Here is a 23,599-nt window from a genome sequence, read left to right as displayed (position 1 = left end):
TCAATTGCACATTCTCATAATACATGGGCCAAAGACCCTGATCAGACTGCACTTAGACTATTGTTCTCAAATTTGGTCCCCAGGATTTGAAGGGGATAAATTAACTGCAGAAAGGGTACAGAGACAGATAACAAAGATGGTTTCAAGATTGTACAATGTTAGTTATGAGGATCGATTGAGGGAATGTGGACTGCAAAGTTTGGTAGATAGAAGGAGAGGTGATATGATTGAGACTTTTAAACTGTCGAGAGGTGGTTATAGGATTGACGCTGGGGAGTTCTTTCGCTTGGTGGAACAGTGGGATGGAGCGATGACAAGGGGCCATTCTGGAAATTGCAAAAGGAAGCTGTGAGTAAGAGGGTGAGGAGTGGTTTCTTTGTGTGGTGGATGTGGTTGAACCATGGAATGCATTATCTGATAGTGGTGAGAGCAAGAACGGTCAGTGAGTTCAAGGAGTGGTATGATAGACTTTGTGTTTCTTAGGAGGGACCTTCCACAATGAGTCTCGATAGACTTTGTGTTTCCTAGGGGGGGCCTCCCGTGATGAGTCTTTTGACTCCATGGAGGCCTGAATAATAATAATAATAATAATCCCATGGCTGTGTTTGCATTGAGGTTCTGCAATATTCCAAGCACTTCCATTTTTTTCAGCCACTGTTCATTCAGCACATCCTTTCAAAATGATCACTCAGTAATTAAACTATTTGGTTTGATTCTGTTGCCTCTCCATCAGCTTTATTTTGGTCCCATCAGCTAGCTCTTTTTCATAATTAGCTTCGGTCTTCCCCCTACCATACAGGTCCTAATCGTGGGCATGCTGATACTTTTTTCTTTATATTCTCTCCTCAACTTTTCTTTGTCTGCAACTCCTGCTTAATTTATTCATCTAACTCCTACCTGATTTATCCTTCTGATACTGCTTTCCTCAAACATCTGTTGACCACCTCCCATGCACCATGAACATCTCTTCCTTCCCAATTGTTATGATATAGCACAGCTGAAAGCTGATGCTTCAGCTTATAATAATCATCTGCTTTGTATTTAACGTATATCCCTTTTTAACAAAAAATACTGCGTTCATCTCCTTGGTCAAGATTTCATGATTACTTTCCTTAAGTGGAGGCAGCATAACTAGACTGGTTACTGTTAAGTTCTCTGATGCAGTGATCAGATCCAGCACTCTCTAACCTTGTGACTCCATTATATTCTGTCTCAGGTAATTATCTTTCAGCAGCAGTATAAATTCTATTTCCTTCTTTCCCTATGGCCACACCCAATCAGTGTCCCCCATAGTCGAAACCCCCATAATAATTATTCAGCCTGCATTCATCATGCTAATTTGCCAATGCATGTCATCTGCATTCTCCCTTATATCCCCTGGATTATAGCAATGACCAGTTATATATTTCATCCTGTTGGCCTCTGTCTCACACTATACAGCTTCAAGTGAACTTCTCTCTGTATCCCTATCCTCCTGAGGTACTTCTACTCTTTTTGGCTTCAATTGTTTTGGTATAATGAGCAAAATCCTTTTCTCCCTCCCCCATCCTGTTCCTTCTGACCCCTCTGAAGATATATCCTTTGCATTCTATTCTTATCCTCAGTCAACCAAGTCTCACTAATGCCTATAATGTTTGAGCTAACCAATGCCACATTTGACCAGAAATGCTGAAATATGGAGATATAAAAGTTTTATAGTGGCTATACTGTATAATTCAAAAATCCTGGTCAGAGGATTTTATTCCTGATGATTGGAGTAGAGTTATACACTCTACTCCAATATAGGCACTTGTATATGGGCACTATGAGAGTGCCCATATATAAGATTTATGCAAGTTTACTTGGAGCTAAGAAAAGTTGTTGTAAAGAAGCTTGGAGAAGAACAATCTGGGTTTATGCCAAATATAGAATGTCAGGATCAGATATTTCTTAAGGTTAAGACAAATAGTTGATATGTTTTGGGAATATAGCAAGGATCTGTATTTAAGTTTTGTAGATCTGGAAAAGGCATGTGACAAGATGCCAAGAGAAATGCTACAGTTATGGTGTGAACAGGACATTATATTGAGCAATATGTAGTCTATATTTGAATTTCAAGTCAGCAGTAAGAATTGCAGGAGGGTGCGGAAGATGGTTCGATGTTAAATCATGGGTGGGACAAGGGCGCACATTATCTCCACTGTTATTCATCGTCTATATTGTGAAGAAAAGTGATAACCTGATATCAAAAATTGGATATGTTAATCTTAGTTCTTTATGCAGATAGTGTACTTCTAAATAAATCCAGTACAGGTCTGCAGGATTACCTGAGTAAACGGAATTAGCTGCTGTAATAAATTTGGTATGAAAATTTGTCAATAAAAAGACAATCGCAGTGAAAATAGGTAGAAAAAAACATTAAAAACATCAACTGCATCCTGAATGGAGAACCTGTAGGAAGACTAAAACATTTTAGCTATCTACACACAATTTTTAGTGATGATGATGATAGCAAATAATATGAAAATAGACAACAGAATTAGCAAAGCTGGTGTGGTAGGATGTCTACTGAATAAATTTTTATGAAATAAGTGTTCAGACCAATTTTAAGTTATGGATCTGAGAGCTGGGTTAGAAATATAACACTGGATCAAAGACTGGAGACTACAAATATGAGAGTTCTGAGAAAGATAGATGAGAGATGTAAAGGTGGCATCAATGGCAGTATTATATTAAAAATGCAGATATTAGGAAAGAACTCCGCATTGTTAGCATGATCTCAGATGGTATGGCACTGAACAGAATTGGGTAGGGTAGTGTTGTGTCCTGAATAAGCATTAAAAAGGTTTATATTAAAATATTCAGGTCACAACATTAATTCTACTCAGGCAGAGAACATGGAACGTTGGCCATAGAAAAAATAAATTGTTTGTGAACACAAGTCACGATAAAGTTTAAGGAATTGTATAAAATTGTATAAAGTATTTAAATATAATCTGTATTAAGTGTGGGCCTGATAATAGAAATCCATGTAAGCTGGCAAAATCCGTTTGGAAAACCAGCCTCTTGCACTGAAATAGTAAAACCTGTGAGCCAGGGTTCAAAGGTCACTTTTACCGTCCTGCATTATGAAAGTATTGGAAAGGGAAACCTGAGCGTCTTCCAGGAATAGGAGGCAGACACATGTGCGAAAAATTAATAGAGGGAGCTAATGAGATTGACGTGGACACACGTGACCAAGTTGGTGCATGTCGCAAATATTGAGATTTAACGAGAGGAGTAAATGAAACAAAAAGGCCTTGCATGAAGATTCCCTCATCTTTTTTCTTCCTGGATTCCTGATCTCTCAGAGTGGTCCTGCTCATCGTAGGAGGGAAGTCCCTGGCCAGTCGCGGAAGGCACTTAGTTCGTCCGTCGTAGCATTCGTATTGGGCCAAGCTATGTCCGTGTTCTAGGATAGCTGTGATGTTGTCGTACGACGGAGGGACTAAATTGAGCTGTCCATTCAAGGCGACGTTACCGTGTCACCTCCCATGTTTCCCTCGGAGATTCTACTCGCACAGATCTACAGAAGATATCCTCCAAAGCGATTACATTTGAAGGCCTTGATGATTAGACAAGGCTGGAACAAGTTTTAAGAGTTCAAGGACAGAAATGGTAATGTAGATTTTTGAAATACTAATTCCAGTTGTAAGAAGAGAGTGAATTTCCTGTGTGAACATTTAAATTGGCCTGAACTTAAAGAACTGTAAGAGTAGCCTACAACTAGATACGTGTCCGAGACAGTGTTAAGAATTGTTTGCCCAAGAGGCCGAATAGATACAAGATCATGTTAAAATAAAAGTGTAATTGTGCTGATGTGTTCACTGATAGCCATGTGTATCCGAATGGCTTAATGATAATCTATGAATTGTATTTTATGATTGTATTTAAGGTTATTAAGATTTAGTATGTGTGATAAGTACAAGTTAATTAGAGCTTTTGATCTGAGTTGAGTGCAACCATATTATCCTGTTTTGAAATGTATTATAGTGTATCACCTTAAAGCTAATTAAATTGTTTCATTCATGTACTTGCCTGATCTGCCTATATTATATGAATTCAAAACTACCGCCCATAAAAATAACAACGAACCAAGCGGGATAAACCCATGAATACTAATGCAATAAGTAAGCCGCGACTGTAAGAAAGAAAAGGACAAGCGAGGGGGAGATAAATTTATGCTTGATCAAATAATCATTAACTCTCTAAAGGAGTCACCCTGAACAAGAATCCTTTCTACCTAGGTATTAGCTGGCGCAGCATAAATATAAATGTGTTAATATTTATAGGGTGAACTTCTTCAGATTGTTTGTTTAGGACATAGAGAGGCCAATAGGACTGCAAAGCACTGAAGGAGAGAATAATTTGATTGTAGAGTTTAAATTATAAGGGATAAATGTGTATAAGGTACAGTGTTAGACGAGTTTTGAATTTAAGAAAGATAGGATGTTGGATTAGTTAAGAAAGGGTAGATAAAGGATAAATAACTAATTAAGTAAAGAAAAAGCAAACAAGATAAGAAAAAGTCTCAACATAAATGGTGTAGCTGGTAGGATAAAGGAAAAATATAAAACAATAGAAGTTAATCTAAATGATTAGAGTACAAACGTATTATAACAAATAAGTAGAGAGAGAAATATTATAAGAAACATCGCAACAGTAGGTTAGCAAAACAAGTGTTCTTTGCCAGGAGGGCAAGAAAAAGACCCAGAGGAGAGACCAAGATCTTGGTGGATTGATTGAGTGAGAAGTGCCTTAGAAAACAGATATATAAGATCTGATAATATTGGAGTTTTGACAAATAACGTTAATTTGGAAGAAAACTGTTGATAAAAAGTTAGTAATAACTTTTTTTATGTATTATTGTTATCATATCCTCCACTCCCCCCCCCTTTCCAAAGGTTACATGTCAGAAATTTGATGATATATAGAATCCCTTTATTAACTTATAAGTTTCTATTGTGTCTTTCTCATCTGCCTGTCAACAAAACTCTGCAACTTACACACCTTCAGCCTATCTTCATAGGGAGCATTTCCACAGACCTGATATGCATCTTCTGATCCCCAAGAAACCCAGGCAATCAAATCTGTGCACAGTAGTTAAGATGCGGCCTTATAAAGAAGGATAATAGCCCCCCCCTCTCTACTTGTCCATGTACTCTTCAACATCCAAGTAATCTTTGAGCTGTTGTCATCTGAACTTCAACTCTCTGCCCACCATCACCCCCATTTCCATAGCCTCATCAGTTTCTTGCAATCCTGTACTACCATTCCATGTGATCCACAGTAGGTAATATTTTTCATACCAGAGTGTATAATTTTCAATTTTACATTAAATTGAAAACCATTATCCTTTACCCACTGTGCTAATTTTTTAAACCATCCTGCAGAATATGTGTATCACATTCTATTTCCCACCTCATTTTTGCTTCGTTAGTAGACAACTTACTCTCATTCTCTCTATCATTAATATCCAAAGTAAAGAGTAACAGCCCTGGTATTGGACTTTGAGGAACTCATCTGGTCACCCCCATTAGCCTAGGCCAGGTTCCACTCAACCATGTATTCTTCTCTAGTGTCTGTCTGTCAATCAGCCACCTTATGTACTTTCAGTTTCATATCCATTTTTATCCATTTCACTTCTAATCTTCATTTCCATTTCTATTGCTCCAACTCATGTAAATAGTTTTCTCTGCAGTATTCTGTCAAACACCTTTCTAAAGTCCAGCAGTATCATAGTGTAGCCATTCCATTATCCAGTTCTGCTGTCACATTTATTATTAAATATAAATTTAATAATAAATTTACATGACTTACAAAGACATGCTGCCCTCCATAGATTATCATATTTGTATCCAGCTATTCCTGAATTTGATCTTTAACCAATGTTTTCAATACTTTTACCACCACTCCAGAGATACTAATTGGTCTGTAATTTTCTACTTCTGTCTTGGAGCCACCTTTATGTAATCTTACCCTCTTTCCACTCCCTTTTAACCTTGCCAGAGCTGAGACTTAAATGTGACTTAATACAGATTTGTTAAGGGCACTTCCTGATCTCTTGAACATTATCATACCACATTGGGTAACATGCCAGCTAATCCTAGTATTTGCATTGATATTTTTCAGTATGCTTAGCAACTCCAGTTAATATGCGTCATTTCTTACATAAGTTTCTGTCACATCAGCAACTACAAAGTCTCCACTTGGATGATACAACTTTGCAAAGTAATCACTTAGTAACTCAACTATTTCTTCTGCTTTTGTCAGTTTCCTCCTGTTAGCATTGATTAAAGATATTCTTCCTCTTGCTTGCTAAGAGCAAAAAAAGCTTTTGAATTTACTTTTTCTTACTTAGCTAATGTTCTCTTATTATCGATTTAGCCACCTTTACCACTAATAACCCTTCTTACCTGCACATTGTTACTCATGGGCAATATAGCTCACTTTTCTTTATATTTCCTTCTCAATGTTTTTTGCAGCTTCTATTTCATATTGCTACTCATCCAACAAGCACTTAGTTTATCCTCCTGACCTTGGAACTCTGATACTACCCTCTCTCAAACAATCGTTGACCACTTCCCATGCGTTACTGACATTCTTTCTGCGATGGCACTGCTCCAAGTGGGCTGTCCTAAGTTCATCATAATCATCATCTTTATAGTTACATATATTCTGTTTTTGAGTAAGAATTCCATGTTTAGCAACTTCCCTGAACAGGGTGTTTATAAAATAGAACTTTGTATTTACAGTAATGTAGGAAACTTTGCAAGGCATTAACTGGTTTGAATGCTGTTCTGATGTTTACCAATTTTAATACTTCATGTTGCCAATGTATGGTTAGGATACTGTGCCTATGTAATTAATTTTAGGGTTATCAATGGATGGTTCATCAGAAAATAAGAGTTTCTTTCTTTAGTAACTTTTTTTGAGTAGTCATTTTGTACTTCTCTCCTCAACAAATTAACTGCTTCACCAACATCCATCCTTGATCTTTGCACTTGGGAAACTTATTTTCATCACATTTTTATTAAATATGGATGTTATTGTAGGCATACTTAATAAGAATATTCTTTTTAAACAACATTTCATAATAAGATTCACAAACAAGCACACTAAATAAATAGTCCAAAGTAAGGAAAATATTACGAATACTGACTGTGAGAAAGAGGGTGAGGAGTGGTTTCTTTGCATGGAGGGTGGTTGAAGCATCGAATGCATTGCCTGATAGAGTGGTGAGAGCGAGAATGGTCAATGCGTTTAAGGAGTGGTATGATAGACTTTGTGTTTCCTAGGAGGGACCTCCCTCGATGAGTCTTGATAGACTTGTGTTTCTTAGAAAGGACCTCCCACGATGAGTCTTTTGACTCCATGGAGGCCTGAATAATAATAATAATAAAAGGACACATCTTTATGATGCAACATCATTGCTTCCATGTGCAATCTCAAGATGTGACATGAAGAGGAGAGAACAAGTGGTCATTTCTGGTTGTTTCAGAAAGATGTCATTTAGGAATGTTATTAGCAAGGGCATGAGTACTAGTTTTTGCTTGGAAAGCAGGGAATGAATGGAATGGGTTGGTGGAAGTAGTTGTGAGGACTCTATCAATAAATGAGTTTAAAGGACAGTATGATAAGTCTTTGGATTTTATTAAGTTGAATGTAGTAGTAATTATTTATTACTACAAAACTGCAATTAATCAGGAACAATGGATTTCTCTCAGCTTGTAATATTTGGTAATGATGCTCATACAGTAATGTCAGGCATTGTATAAAATATTGATATTCTCAATACTAATTTGTTATATTATTCCTTTTTTTATTTTTTAGCAATTTTTTTTACTTGATATGTTGGATCTTAATATGCAGCTGGACTGTCTTGCAGAATCAACAGATCTTTCAAAACTCATTACACTTCAGGTAAGAAAGTATAAACATAGATATCTTTAAGAAAATTTATTGTATTTGCTATAAATAAAAACATAACTGGAATTGAAAGTTTATTTTTCACATGGTTAGACTATAATAACTTTAGTTTAATCCTTTATCCAAGTGTGAGCAAACAATGTTTGTGGCTGAAAATATCTTCAGGACTGGGGTAAGGTAGTACAACACCAGGAAACTCGTAGCAAAGGTGGAGCAAGCTAACATCACTTCTATCTCAGTATCTCCAATAATGCAAAACACATCTCCTTGCAGATATGTATAATGTTATGTATTAAGGGAAGGGCCTACCCAGACTAGTTTTGACCTTTATTGAGGTCTCTTCAGTGGGAGTTGCCAAAAGGTGGCACACCTTTTGGCAACTCCTATAGGTAAAGATGACCTCGCCATTGCTTCTGCCTGGTATCCCCACTTCTGGGTCTGGCTCCCACTGAAGAGACCTCAATAAAGGTCGAAACTAGTCTGGGTAGTGGCCCTTCCCTTAATGCATAACATTATACATATCTGCAAGGAGATGTATTTTTCATTATGGGAGATACTGAGATAGGAGTGATGGTAGCTTGGTCCACCTTTGCTACGATTTGCCTGGTGTTGTACTACCTTACCCCAGTCCTGAAGATATTTTCAGGCGCAAACTTTATTTGCTCACACTTGGATAAAGGATTCAACTAAATTTATTATAACTGAATTAATTTTAGGTACGTTTTTGCACATATATAGGAATTGTTAGGATTATATTTTAGGATTGTTTCAGATATTCTAATTGAAACTGATTCTTGATATATATTATTATTATTTTAGTAACCTTAATGGAGTTGCACACTTTTGTGAGGAAAGGATATATGTGGAATTATAAGGCTGCTGATTATGATAAGCTTAGGAGACAGATTTGAGCTATAACATGGAATGAAGAGTTAAGCGGTAATAAATTAAGAGAAATAAACGCTGCAAGGGAACTGACAAAGAAAGACATAACATCATCAATGTATGAATATATTTCGAAGGCCAAAAGGCTGAATAAGGGGTGTAAAATGGATAAATGTGGAGCTTAAGCATGACATCTGGAAAAATGGGCAAATGAATGGGGGTATCAGTTTAATGCAACAAAATGTAAGGGCTTAAGGTTTGAGACGCATCGATGGGATGCTGCATTCTCTATGGGAGGAGTTATACTGGAGGAAGTAGGGGAGACAAGAGATCTGGGGTTGATGATTGATAGAAACATGAAATTCAAGGGACATATTGCAAAGGTGGTCAAGGTAACACAGTGGATTGTTGCAATAATGAGAAGGGTGCAGAGATAAAAGTTATCATTCTGTTGTATAAGACCCTGATCAGACCACACTTAGACTTTGTTCTCAGATTTGGTCCCCAGGATTTGAAGGGGATAAATTAACTGTGGAAAGAATACAAAGGCAGATAACAAAGACAGTTTCAGGACTGTACAATGTTTGTTATGAGGATTGGCTGAGGGAATGTGGACTGCAGAGTTTGGTGGATAGAAAAAGGAGAGGTAATATGATTGAGACTTTTAAACAGTTGAGAGGTGGTTACATGGTTGACACTGGGGAGCTCTTTCGCTTGGTTGAACAGTAGGAAGGATGACAAGGGGCCATCCCTGGAAGTTACGAAAGGAAACTGTGAGTAAGAGGGTGAGGAGCAGTTTCTTTTCATGGAGGGTAGTTGAACCATGGAATGCATTGCCTGATAGAGTGGTGAGAGCCAGAATGGTCACTGTGTTTAAGGAGGGGTATAATAGACTTTGTGTTTCCTAGGAGGGACCTCTCACGATGAGTCATGATACTTTTTCCTAGGAAGGACCTCCTGCGAGAGTCTTTTGACTCCTTGGAGGCCTAAATAATATTAATAATAATAAAAAAGAAGGTACTTTGAAGGAAGCACAAGATGAATAATGGTAAGATCAGTTACATGAAGAGTATAAAGAACAAACCAGGAGAGTGACTCAGTTAGTAAGGAAAGCAAAAGTGCAGTGTGGACAGAAATTGGCAAATGAGATGAAGAAAAACCCTAGAGTTTTTTTAGATAGGTGGAAAATAGACGGAAGAATGATCATGGTAAGATGTAGAAAGTGGTAGAATGGTAACGCTGCAGAAGACATTTTGAGATAATTCAGTGATCAATTTATAAGGGTTTTTCATCATAAGGTGAAATCATGAGGAAGTTAAGTGTAGAGGACATAAGAGAGGATGGCTTAATTGTGAATGAGCAGGAGATATTTGAGGAAATAACCTTGATGTCAATAAGGTGATAGGATTTGATGACATATCACCATACGTCTTAAGGGAATGTTCCATTGAATAGGCAGTAGCATTGGCATGCTTGTTTATTAAGAGTCTTACAACAGCACAAGTTGCAAGGGAGTGGAAAGAAGGTAAAATTGTTCCACTGCATAAAGGTGGTGATAAGGCCATGTCTTCAAATAATATGCCACTCTGTATATCTGGAGTTGTGGAAGGTACTAGAGAGACTGGTGATAAGTAGAATAGAATACAGCAATGGATTGATAACAGCAGTATTCTCTGTGGTTATCAGCATGAGTTTGTTAAAGGGAGATCATGCTTCACTTACTTATATACTATAACATGGTGACAAATATCTTGGACAGGGGATATGCATACTGTATTTACTTGAATATATCTCTCACTTTTTTTCCAAAAATTAAAGTTAAAAAATCATGGTGTGGGATATATGCAGGGATTTTCAGAAACTAAAGTTTTTCAGGAAAAAACTAAATTCACGTTTATAATTGAATCCTCAGTATTCATTATAATTGCTCACTATTTATGCAATAAATAGGCCGCTCACCTTCATCACATGATATATTAGAATCTTTAGCAACAATGCCTTTAGTGACACCCGCTTCATTTTTGTTTGTCCTTTTATCATTTTGGAATCATACGATTTTTGAGTTTATCATAACTTTCAGTTTAAAACCAGCACAATAACTTGTACATTTCCCCATATTTCAGGCAAAAATTACCACTAATTTACAAGACTTGCGATACATTATGAACAATCCTTCACGAATGACTAATGAGAAGTGAAAGCAAAATGGAAAGCTAAAGTAGGCCAGTAAAAATAGCATGGCTATGAAGACGTGCATATGATTGGTGCAGTATTAACAAAAGATCACACAAATCAACAAGCCGACGATTGCTGAGTATATGTGAAACTTTTAAATTTCTTTTTTTCGTAAAGTAGAATCAGGAGTGCAAGATATACTTGAGGGTGAGTTATATTCGAGTAAACACAGTATATAGTGGTATACTTGGATTTTGCAAAAGCTTTTGATAGACTGCCACGTGACAATTTTAATTATCAACGTAAATATGCAATCGGCCACTCACCTTCATCATGCGATATATTTGAATCTTTAGCGACAATGTAAACGACAATGTTACCTTTAGTAACACACCACTTCATTCTTGTTTGTTCTTTTATCATTTTGAAATCATATGATTTTTGAGTATATCATAACTTTCAGTTTAAAACCAGTCAATGTGGAGTACGAAGATGGATTGAGAGAATGTAAGTTGAAAAGCCTCGTGAATAGAAGGAAGAGGTGGGGAGGATATTATTGAAACATATAAGCTAGTCAGGGGTTGTTATCAGGTTGACGTGGAAGAGATTTTTCATAGAATTGGAGAGGGGAGGGTAGAACAAGAGGCCAAGCTGGTAAATGAATTGAAACAGATAGGATTGAATAACTGACTTCTGAGTTAGCTCAGTGACTGGCTATCAGATAGGTATCAGAAAGTTGTATGTGGGTGTGCAGTATCCCAAAAGAGGATGGTCACTAGTGGCGTTCTGCAGGGGTCAGTTTTGGGACCATTGTTTTTCAGTTTGTATATTAATGATATTGGGATGGATTTAACTAGTAGTTTGCGCATGATGCAAAACTGGGGAAAGTAATACAGAATCAAGTGGATGTTATGGGCTTACAAGAGGACTTAAAGAGAGTGCATGAATGGGCAGGTAAGCCAAACTATTAGTTCAATGTTGAAAGTGTTTTGAGATTTGGTAAGCAACAATGGGATGCGAAGTATAAAGTATACACTTGATTGGGAAACTTTAAAGGAACTAGAGGAGATGAGAGATTGAGGAGTGATGGTGGACAAGGACCTGAAATTCAGAGGCCACATTACACAAGTAGTGAAAACATCACATCAGATAATGGCAATGATGCAGAGGACACTGACAAACAGAAATAAAGAGGTTATGATGTCATTGTATAAGGACTCGATCAGGTTTCATATGGATTATTGCGCACAGATTTGGTCGCTGGGTTTTCATGGTGACAAGGATATGTTGGAAAGGGTCCAGAGAAGATACACAAAGGTGGTCAGTGGTCTTTAGACTGTGGAGTACGAAGATTGAGAGAATGTAAGTTGCAAAGCCTCGTGAATAGGAGGAAGAGGGGGAGGATATTATTGAGACATATAAGCTAGTCAGGGGTTGTTATCAGGTTGACATGGAAGAGATTTTTCATAGAACTGGAGAAGGGAGGGTAGAACAAGAGGCCATTGCTGGAAACTGTATAAGGAGGCTGTGAGCAGAGGAGTGAAGAGAAGATTCTTCGCATGGAGAGTGGTTTAAACTTGTGGAAAGGCTTATGTATTTGCCATACATGTTATTTTTTTTTAAAATGGTATTAATGAAACATAAACTGATAAGAAAATAATAGCTATTTATTCACTTATTGCTGATATTTAACTACTATTATATCCAGCATCCTCAAAGCACCAAAACAGTTGGTCACAGTATGCAAAACAACAACAATGTAGTACGACAATGGGACTAGTTTAAACAATTGCAATGGACAACACAAAGACTATTGTCATAATTGGGTGCTATCTATTAATTAGCTCTTAAGATGACTGTCTCTCAAATTTGAGAGACAGTCATCTTAAGGTAAATTTGGTAAATTTATACAGCCATGCTTGTTCAGGTTTGGAGTATGTTTCAAATCTTCTGTTGATTCCAAAAATAATCTCTCTGACTTATAAAGACTTATGTGCAGTACTTTTGTTTTTTTCCAATTGATCTTGAAAGTTTATTTTTCACTTGGTTAGAGAATAATAAATTTAGTTTAATCCTTTATCCAAGTGTGAGCAAACAAAGTTTGCGCCTGAAAGTATCTTCAGGACTGGGGTAAGGTGGTACAACACCAGGGCACTCCTTGCAAAGGTGGAGCTTTGTTATCTCTACTTGGGCTTGGCTCCCACTGAAGAGACCTCAAAAAAGGTCGAAACTAGTCTGGATTGTGGCCCTTCCCTTAATGCATAACATTAGACATATCCGCAAGGAGATGTATTTTGCATTATGGGAGATACTGAGATAGGAGTGTTGGTAGCTCCACCTTTGCAAGGAGTGCCCTGGTGTTGTACCACCTTACCCCAGTCCTGAAGATACTTTCAGGCGCTAACTTTGTTTGCTCACACTTGGATAAAGGATTAAACTAAATTTATTATCCAATTGATCCTGTGTACAGGGATATCTAAGGCATTGTCTGCTAGACTCGATGTATTTTTTATGTTCAGTGAGGCAGATGTCCATAGTAAGCTCGATCATATGAACAGGTCACTTCATAGACTACTGGTTGTGATAAAGAGATTCTGTCCTTGGGTGAATGGATGCAAGTTGCCAGTTTGACATAAGGTTTAAATACGATGAGTAGCTGATGTTTATTAAGCACTCTAGATATCTTTTCAGATGTGCCTTGAATGTGTGGGATGGTGACAGTTTTGTTGTGGTCTTCTGTGATAGACATTGGGGGGATTTCTGGGGAGCATTTATTATTTATTCTATCCTATTATAGAATATGCTTAACATTGGCTAAGAAGGTATGACATAAGTGATCTCAGTGCTGTCACTGCTGAACTCGCTCACTTATGTCACAATGTCACACCTTCTTAGCCAAGGGCTATATAATGGAGGAGTTTATAATAAGACTTGTTACATTTGCCCATAATGAGATGTGGTTAGATGATGATGATGACATCCCAGCAGGAATTGAGATGGAAGAGTATGATGTTTCATTAGAAATTGACAGGACAGAAAGAAGGGGAGTGCTGTTGATGATAGCAAAGGAGTTATGGACTTCTAGGTGGAGATGCAAGGGGGAAAATAGTGGTAGTGGTTTTGAGGCACAGTGGTGTTAGGTAGAGTTGGACAGGATGAAATGTTTAGTTTGATGTCGCTATAAACCTGGTAATGTGGAAAGCAGTGAGAGAAAAAAATGGATACGAAAATTAGCTAGCAAATATGAAAAAAAATAATCAGTATGAGTGATTTAAATTATAGTAATGTAGCTTTAAATAAAGATGTGGCATCTGGGGAAAAGAAAAGAATAAATTTCTCAAGTTTTTGAGACAACTACCTTAGAGGGTATGTAATAGATGGCATGCATGAGTGCTGGATTTCATCTCTCATCAGAGGGTGTTATTATAAATATCAAACTACCTCCAGTTGAGAATGACCGTAGTGATTACCAGGATATGTGGAATTTTGTGAAGAGTATAAGGTTGATTATGAAAAGCTTAGGAGAGACAGCTTGCAGTTCTATGAATGTATCATGAAATGATGAGAACTGGATCAATGCTATTTGAGCCTTACTCAAGAACTAATTGACAAAGGCAATGTCTGAATGTATCTAAGAGTCACGAGGTTAAATAAGGTAAGTGTGAAATCGATAAATGAAGAGGTTAAGCATCTGGAAGAAGATATTATGGAGGCAGCATTGAGAATGGCGACTCACTTGGTAAGGGTAGCAAACTGCAGTATGAGCAGCAGTTATCTATCCTTATTTTATAAATTTTAATACAACATTAAAATTTATAAAAATATTTTGAGCATTTTTGAAAGTATTTATTGATATTACATTTATGAATAATCCTTACGCTCGCTAAAACACTGTGCCAAGTCTGAGCACTGAATAACTGATAACTGATGTACTAGTTATCAGTTATTCAGTGCTCAGACTTGGGACAGGTAAACAATATTTCACACCATGCTGTTCATCAATTAGTACTCACAATGCATATAATAAAATTAAAAGAGATCGATGTTTGACAAATTTGTATTTTATTCAATAAAATCACTTATTTTGCCTACATTGATAAATACTGTTGATATGTTTATTGTAAGGAAATATTTAGAATATTTCTTTGATTTCATTTACTTATTTGGTTAGGAATAGCAAGGATTTTCAGAGCACCTAGTATTGCTATTTCTGAAATATTTAATCAGAGCATTGACTCTCACTAAAAAAATATTTAAATATAATTTTATTTGTTTTTTGATGTATGTTTCCTCACTGTTATTTTCCAATTATAGAATATGCTTAACTCAGGAACAAAAATGCCAATTGTACAAAGTCCTTTATGGTGTAAGGAGCCGGGTAAAGATTCGTGGAAAAGGTTATTCTTTCGGGTAGAAAGCAGTACTCTTTATGTTTCATCTTTGGATGTTAGGGTATGAAGTTATTCCTTTAAGACATTATATACATAATATGTTAAAGTTAAATATAGTATTAAACTTAATGTCAGTTATTGCACTTAATGAAGAAAAGAGACAAAATTCTTAAATTTTGCATTAGATCTTTATTTTCTGAATAAAATACATTACTGATTTAACACCAAGCAGGCTTGACCTCATAAAAAATAAACTGAGTTTTCCTCTGATATAACTTAAAATTTTCAGTTCATTTTCTTCATAACATAGTTTTATTGGGATGATTTAAAAATGCCAACTTAAATCTGCTGCCTCATTGAAACTAATAAGACCTTGGTAAAGATTGAAACTGTTCTTGGGAAGAGACTAATCACAATGTATGACATGTATACATCCAACTAGCTGAGTTATAAAGAGACCAATTCAAGTTTCAACTTTTATTTGCTGACACCAGAGTAAATGAATTAACACAAGAACTCTCTTGTCAAATATAACATGTTTTTTTTTTTATACAAAACCTAATACTAATTACAAATAAGTACCAGAAGCAGTCCCTATTTCTCTCATTTGTTGCTTGTGGTCTCCTGAATATTTCATATGCACAATATCAGTTTTTTCGTGAAAATAATAGTGAAATATTATAAATTTTATAATATTGATATAAATATAAAATAAATGTGAAAAAAAATACCAGCCTAGTTGGCCGAGTGGTTAGCGTATCTGCTCTCCATCCAAAAGGCTGTGGGTTAGAATCCAGCTGTGGACATGGATGTTTGTAATTGTCTGTGAAAATACTAGTGGTGGTGGTAGGCAGTAGATGGCATTGGTGTAGATGATGAGGTTCACTGTAGTTGGTGGAAAATGTGGTGGAGACAGTTGTAGAGTAGGTGCCCTCCCTTGATGAGTCTTTGGACTCCCTGGAGGTGTCACATGATAATAGAGCCAATGCTGAAATATGTAATAACCAAGACCAATTACTGACTAATTCAATGTAGCATGAAAACTAAAAGGGAGTGTAGTTAATAGTGCATGAAGAAATAATTAAAGGATATGCAAAATGCAATGTCAGACTACATTTCTATAGAAAGTGTAAAAAAAAATGTTTCACATTTGGCGTCCGCAGATGCCGTATGGTCACTAAAACTTGTAGTTAATAGTGCATGAAGAAATAATTGAAGGATATGCAAAATGCAACATCAGACTACATTTCCGTAGAAAGTGTAAAAAAAAATTCTTTCACATTTCCCATCCGCAGATGCCATATGGTCACTGCCATACCTCACATAGTTTTGGCAATGATGTCTTCTTCTAGAATAAGTGGTAGGGTCGCAGATTCCCTTTCCACATAAAGTTTGTAGGATAATCACAAACATCCATGCCAATGGCAGGATTCAAACCCACAGCCTCTTGGCTGGAGAGTGGACATGCTAACCACTCGGCCAACCAGGCCAGCGTAGAAAGGGTAGCATGGGTAAATGGATAAATGATATCATCATGATCATCAAATTTCAAATATGTATCTTCATGGAGTGTACAACATACTATGATAGTACTACATGATTAAGTTTGTGTTATGATCAGCATCCTATCAGCAATTTTCTTCCGAATTAATCTGTTATTTGTCGAGACTTTATGATGGGGGAGGGAATGAAAAGTTCTGATAAACACCTAGAACAAAAATTAATTAATTTTATGTCTTCTTATATATCCTAAAAGAAAAAAAAAAACAAATTATTACAATTTGAAACCTGGAGGTTAAAGGGTTTTAAGATATGTTCTTGTGGTTATATCAGTTGCTTTAATATCATTTTTATTCTAGGTGTTTATCAGAACTTTTCAGTCCCCCCCATGTAATATCATGATCATGATATCTTGTATTTTGTTCTTTTAAGGTACTTTGAACTGCATCAAACCACTTAGATCTTGGTCATCTTTTGGATCATTTTTAGTAACAAACACCTGTTTTACTTAGTCTACAATAAGCAGGGAAGTAGTCTCACACTGGGAAATGAAATTCATATAAAGACTATCACAAACATCCATACCCATGGTGGGATTAGAGTCCACAGCATGTTGCTTGGAGAGCAGATATGCTAACCACTGTGCCAACTGGGCATCTGTTCACTCTTCTAATTTTTCTTAGTGCTGTCTTGTCTTGTCTTTGATTGATTGCCTGTTTATTTCTAACCCAATTCACAGATCTGTAAGGTAAAAATTAGTGTACACTACTAGTTTAGTATGTTGGCTAATTTCTCTTATCCCATATAAATTTATTTAACTGGATCCCAACCTTACAGCTTTGTTTAGTCTGTTATCTGTCTTCAAGTTTAATTTGCCAACACACTTAACTGTCTTAAGACAAAGAAAACATTAACTGCAAATCTCAGTTGAGAACCTCTAGATTCATCATTGAGAATGCAGTTGGTATTTGCAATGTCCCTTTCTATTTTGATAGGTTTCATCTTTTTATTAGACTATTGTTCTCAAATTTGGTCTCCAGGATTTGAAAGGGATAAATTAACTGTGGAAAGGGTGCAGAGGCAGATAACAAAGATGGTTTCAGGATTGTACAATGTTAGTTATGAGGATCGGCTGAGGGAATGTGGACTGCAGAGTTTGGTAGATAGAAGAAGGGGTGATATGATTGAGACTTTTAAACTGTTGAGGTAGTTACAGGATTGAAACTTGGGAGTTCTTTCACTTGGTGGAACAGCTGGAAGGAGTGATGACAAGGGGCCATTCTGGAAGTTGCAAAAGGAAGCTGCGAGTAAGAGGGTGTGGAGTGGTTTCTTTGCATGGAGGGTGGTTGAACCATGGAATGCATTGCCTGATAGAGTAGTGAGAGCAAGAATGGTCAATGAGTGGTATGATAGACTTTTGTTTTCCTAGGAAGGACCTCCCACGATGAGTCTTTTGACTCCATGGAGGCCTGAATAATAATAATAATAATTATTATTATTATTATTACTGCTTTTCATATTAAACTCGTTACAGTAGCTATTAACATAGAGTCCTGAATACTACTTATACTGAATTTATTTAGAAGTGTAACATTATCTGCATAAAGTAAAGAGCTGGGTTGAATATTTTCCAATTTTGATGTTAGCTTTGATGCTGTGTTCCTACATAATGTGATTCCACCTGATTACATCTTCCAGTATCCTCTTCAATTCTAAGAGCTGACTTCCAGCTTAATTATAGACTATACATAGTCTGTAATTAACATTAGATATTAAACAGAGCAATACACTTCTCTGTATAATGTTCTGCCCTGTTTTATTATTATTATCTGAGTTCAGGGAGTCAAGGATTCATTAAGAGAGGCTATACATCATCCAAACCAGCTGTCATATCTTCCTTAAACTCATTCACACTAGATGCACTCACTACCTCAAAAGGCATATTATTCCACTCACTCGCTCACTACTCTGAGAGAGAGAAAAATTTAGCTCTTGTCACTTGCTTAACCGGAAACAAACTTAACTTCCATGGAAAGCCCCCCCACCCCCCATGTTCTCTCCCAACTTTCCATATAACAAAAAATTTCATCATACAATAACCTATAACATTATTCAAAAGTTTGTAGATCTCTATCATATCTCTTTCTCCTATTAACTAGAATCTGTAGTCCACATACTCAGAATCTGTCCTCTTAATCTAAATTCCATAGTCCCGATATAATCTTTGCACCCTTTTCATATCTTTATCTCCTTGAAATGTGCACACAGTAGTTCAGGTGCAGTCTTATTGAGACCTTGTAATGAGGCAAAATGATTTCCTTATTCTTACATTTCAAGGTTAGCTTCAACATCACAATTATTCTCTGAGTTGTATTTGCAACTTTTGCTATGTGACCTTTGAACTTCAAATTGCTATCCGCCACTATGCTCAGATTCCTCCCCTTAATTACTGGTAGCATAACTCCATTAATATAATATGCTACTGAAAATCTCATCATGCCAAAGTGCATAAATTTACACTTATTAGCATTAAACTGATAGCCATTTTTTTTTTCAGCCTAATTTCCAAATTTCCAGCCTATTCAAATCATTTTGTAAGTGCTGGATATTGGCAGTATCCCTGATTGCCTATCTTGGCATCATCAGAAAATTGCAGATCTCCTGTTAGATCCTTCATACTGTTATTAATGTATCGATTGAACACAGTGGCCCAAAGACTGAACCCTGGGGTACACCACTGGTTACCTTAAATCTGGCAGATTTACACCCACTTTATTACCACTTTTTGATATCTGTCTATCAACCATCCACTTTTCCAAGTCAAGAGTTTATATTCCAAAATCCATATTCTAGTTTATACAAAAGCCTTTCATGTAGTATCCTATCAAATGCCTTAGCAAAATCCAATATTATCATAGTGTATCCATTTCCTTTATCAAACTCAGCCATAACATTGTTATAAAATATGAACAATTTGCTAAAACATGACCTTCTTTTAATAAAGCATGTTGTTCCTTGCAGAGTATAGCTTGTCTGTCTACCCATTTCTGTATGCAAGTTCTTACAAACTTCTCTAAAATCTTCACCACTACATCAGAGATACAAATAGGTTGGTAGTTTGACACTAGTTTTTGCACCATCCTTGTGCAACAGAACTATCATACAAACATGTCAAAGGCCTAGTCTTTTCAGCTGAACATGGCTTTAGTGTATGTGCTGATATGCTATCTATTCCTATTTTATTTTCTATATTCTTATCCAGTTATACAGCAGCTCCTCAACCTTATTCTCATGCATCTGTTACTGTTCATTCATTGTAGTAGCACTGTGCACTATGCTACATACACATGGTTGATATGCCTTAGCAAAGTGAGCACTTGTTAATTGAACAATCTCATTAGCATCTAACACTAAAGTGCCACCTGCATTCAGTAAAATTATTCTTCCAAATTCATTTTCTTTTATTTGTGGCATAACAATAAAATTCTTTTGAATTGCCTTTAACCTGCATAGCCAATTTCTTTTCATGTTTTGATTTAGCTTTCTGTGCAATATTCGTTACTTTTCTGGCCTTCACGTTATATATTTCATAACTCTTCTTACTCTTATTCTCATGATGATATTATTATTATTACATAACACCTCCAGGGAGTCCAAAGACTCATCGAGGGAGGACACCTACTCTACAACTCAACGTCTCCACCAACTGCAACTACCTTCATCCTCTACACCAACTCCATCTACCGTCAACCATCACCACTAGTATTTTCACAATCACAAACATCCATGCCCAAGGTGGGATTCGAACCCAAAGATGGTTAGCATATCCACTCCCCAGCAAAGCCTTTTTGCTGGGGAGTGGATATGCTAACCATCCGGCCAACCGGGTCGGGTTGCTTAATAAGGTTGCACATCCATTTCGATCCCCTGTTTATTTTTTGAATTCTAGGGATACATTCAGATACTGTCTCATTTAAGCACTTTTTCAGATTCCCATGCATTGCCAATATCTTTTCCATTCAATAACTGATACTATGGGACCAAGACGGTATTCTCCTAAGCTGATCATATTTTTCAGCTTTGCAGTTTATAATGTAACCTGTCCTAAGGAAAAGATCAGTATAATTAGCTACTTCCCAGGAAAGCACTTAATGATCACTGTCACCAACTGGTGATAAAATAGTCATGTTCTTAACAGAGACCCCCCCCCCTTCTGACACTATGAACAAATTTAACTCTTTGAACTTGAGAAAGTTGTCTTGCAACAACTCAAATTCTGCTTCATTCTTATCATGAGATTTCTCTTCTACCCAATCAATGTTTGGATAATTAAAGTCACCCATAATGATCACTTGTTTAGTGCCCATCAGAGTAAAATTAGCAATCCATTTCATCTTCCCCTGCAACTGAACCACCAGATCTGTATCAGCACCTCATCATATATTTCATCTTGTTAGCCTCCACTTCACACCAGATAGCCTCAAACTCACTGTTATGTGGGACCTTATTACCATTATTGTTTTCATGCATTTCTACTGGACTCAAGTTGTCTGATATGTCTCTCTTAAGAAGGGGTATATACAGAACTACAGGTTAGGCAATTATAACAAGAGTGAGATTGCAGCCGTCCCATGGCAGAACATATTGCAGGGGAAAGATGTTAGATGTGCATGGGATAAAATCGGCCTCTATAGGATAACTTCAAAAAAAGAAAATGTTATGGAGAATTTACAAGGAGAAAGGTGATCAGAAGACCCTGATTATGAGAAGGCCCTAGCCAAGGAGATCAAGGGTAATCCCAAAGAGTTCTTTTGTTATGTGGCAAGTAAAAGGAAGAATGACTTCGGAAGGATAACTTTAGTGGGTACTGATGGTACTGAGGTGACAAATTCAGATGTAATAGTAGAGTTACTGAGTGATCACTTTTCAAAAGTCTATCACCCAAGTGAGGATATCTCTGTACCTGTAGCAATAACTAATGTGAGAATTGAAGCTAAGAAATCAGAGGTATTTAATATATTGCAAAATTTAAATGCAAACACTGCTGTAGGTTTAGATGGAATATCAGCTCGGATGTTGCGTGAATGTGCAAAGGAATTGTCAGCGCCTCTTACTTGGTTATTTAACTTAAGTTTGAACTCTGGTATGGTCCCTAGGGAGTGGAAGGAAGGCAAAGTAGTTTCTTCGCATAAAGGTGGCTCTAAATCTGCGGTAGTAAATTACAGACCAATCACCATCTCTGGAGTGGTGGTAAAAGTATTGGAAAAGTTGGTTAAGGACAAAATTCAAGAATGGGTGGATCAGGATATGCTACTCTATAGGGGCCAACATGGTTTTGTTAAAAGTCGATCCTGCCTTAGTAATTTATTAACATTCTATAATAGAATGAAATCTGTGTTGGACAAAGGAAATGGCTACACAGTGGTACTTCTGGATTTTGCTAAGGCTTTTGACAGGATATCCCATGGAATACTGTTATGCAAATTGGAGCAGATGGGGAAGGATACTAAACTGGTGATGTGGATAAGAGAATGGCTCAGGGAGAGATGCCAGAAGGTGGTGTATGGAGGAGCAGAGTCCAGGATGAGGCAGGTGACCAGTGGTGTGCCTCAGGGCTCTGTGCTTGGGCCATTGTTGTTTAATTTGTACATAAATGATATAGGAAATGGCTTAAAGGGAGATATTCAGTTGTTTGCTGATGATGCAAAGTTGGGTAGTGCAATAAAAAATCAAACTGATGTTGAGAGTTCGCAGGATGATTTAAGAAAGCTGGCAAAATGGGCAAAAGGTGATGGATGTCAGTTCAATCTGGAAAAGTGTAAAGTTACGCATTTTGGGATTAAAACATTACCAGCTGTGTACTACATTGATAGAATGGTACTCCGACAGATTGATGAGGCTAGGGACTTAGGGGTGTTGGTGGATAGGGAGATGAAGTTCAGGGGGCACATTGCTAAGATGTCCAAGATTGCACATAGGATTACTTGGTTATTGAGGAACACACTAACATCCATAGATAAAGAGGTTATTATTCCCGTTTATGAAGTGTTGATACTTCCACATTTGGATTACTGTGCTCAAGTCTGGTCACCTGGATTCCTTGGAGATGAGGAGGTTGTGGAGAGGATTCAGAGCAGAGTGACTAAGTTGGTGAGTGATGTAAAAAATGCTCCCTACATTGATAGATTGAGAGCTTGTGGATTGCAAAGGTTGGTTGATAGGTGGAGAAGAGGGGATATGATAGAAATATTTAAATTACTAAAAGGTTTTTATAAGATTGATGCAGGGGAAATGTTTCAACTGTGTGATAGTGATGGAAGAACAACAGGTCATTCCTGGAAATTAAGGAAAAATTTGGTTAACAAGGGTGTGAGAATGAGGTTTTTTGCCTGGAGAGTGGTGAATGAGTGGAATGCATTGCCTGACTCAGTTGTGAGTTCTTTGTCTGTAAATGAATTCAAGAAGAGATATGATAGACGTTGTTTTGATAGTTTGGGTCTCCCGCGATGAGTCTACTGACTCCATGGAGATACCCGTAGTAATAATAATAATAATGATATCATTAATAGTACTTCCCCTACTCTCATATCTCTTCTGTCATTCATAAAAATACTATACCCTTTAAACTCAATTTCAGTTACAATATTGATTTCAATAGCTAAGTTTCACCAATGCCAATAATTTTAGGCCACACTGTATTC

The 23,599-nt window shown here is 36.8% G+C and overlaps 1 protein-coding gene across 2 annotated transcripts in view; it reads left to right on the top strand.

The window, feature by feature from the left end:
* LOC150100518 (growth factor receptor-bound protein 14-like) overlaps positions 1-23,599 on the top strand; it is a 341,775-nt gene that overhangs the window by 156,565 nt on the left and 161,611 nt on the right. For both annotated transcript variants that reach the window (XM_090402828.1, XM_090402827.1), the window contains 2 exons: positions 7,852-7,941; positions 15,322-15,459. In XM_090402828.1, the coding sequence (XP_090258954.1) occupies positions 7,852-7,941; positions 15,322-15,459 (228 nt within the window). The remainder of the gene's footprint in view (positions 1-7,851; positions 7,942-15,321; positions 15,460-23,599) is intronic.

This window comes from Typopeltis vanoorti, chromosome 13, assembly GCF_054136105.1.
Source record: "Typopeltis vanoorti isolate ZY-2024b chromosome 13, IOZ_Tvanoo_1.0, whole genome shotgun sequence".
Classification (NCBI taxonomy): domain Eukaryota; kingdom Metazoa; phylum Arthropoda; class Arachnida; order Uropygi; family Thelyphonidae; genus Typopeltis; species Typopeltis vanoorti.
This window is presented reverse-complemented; position numbering and strand designations above follow the sequence as displayed.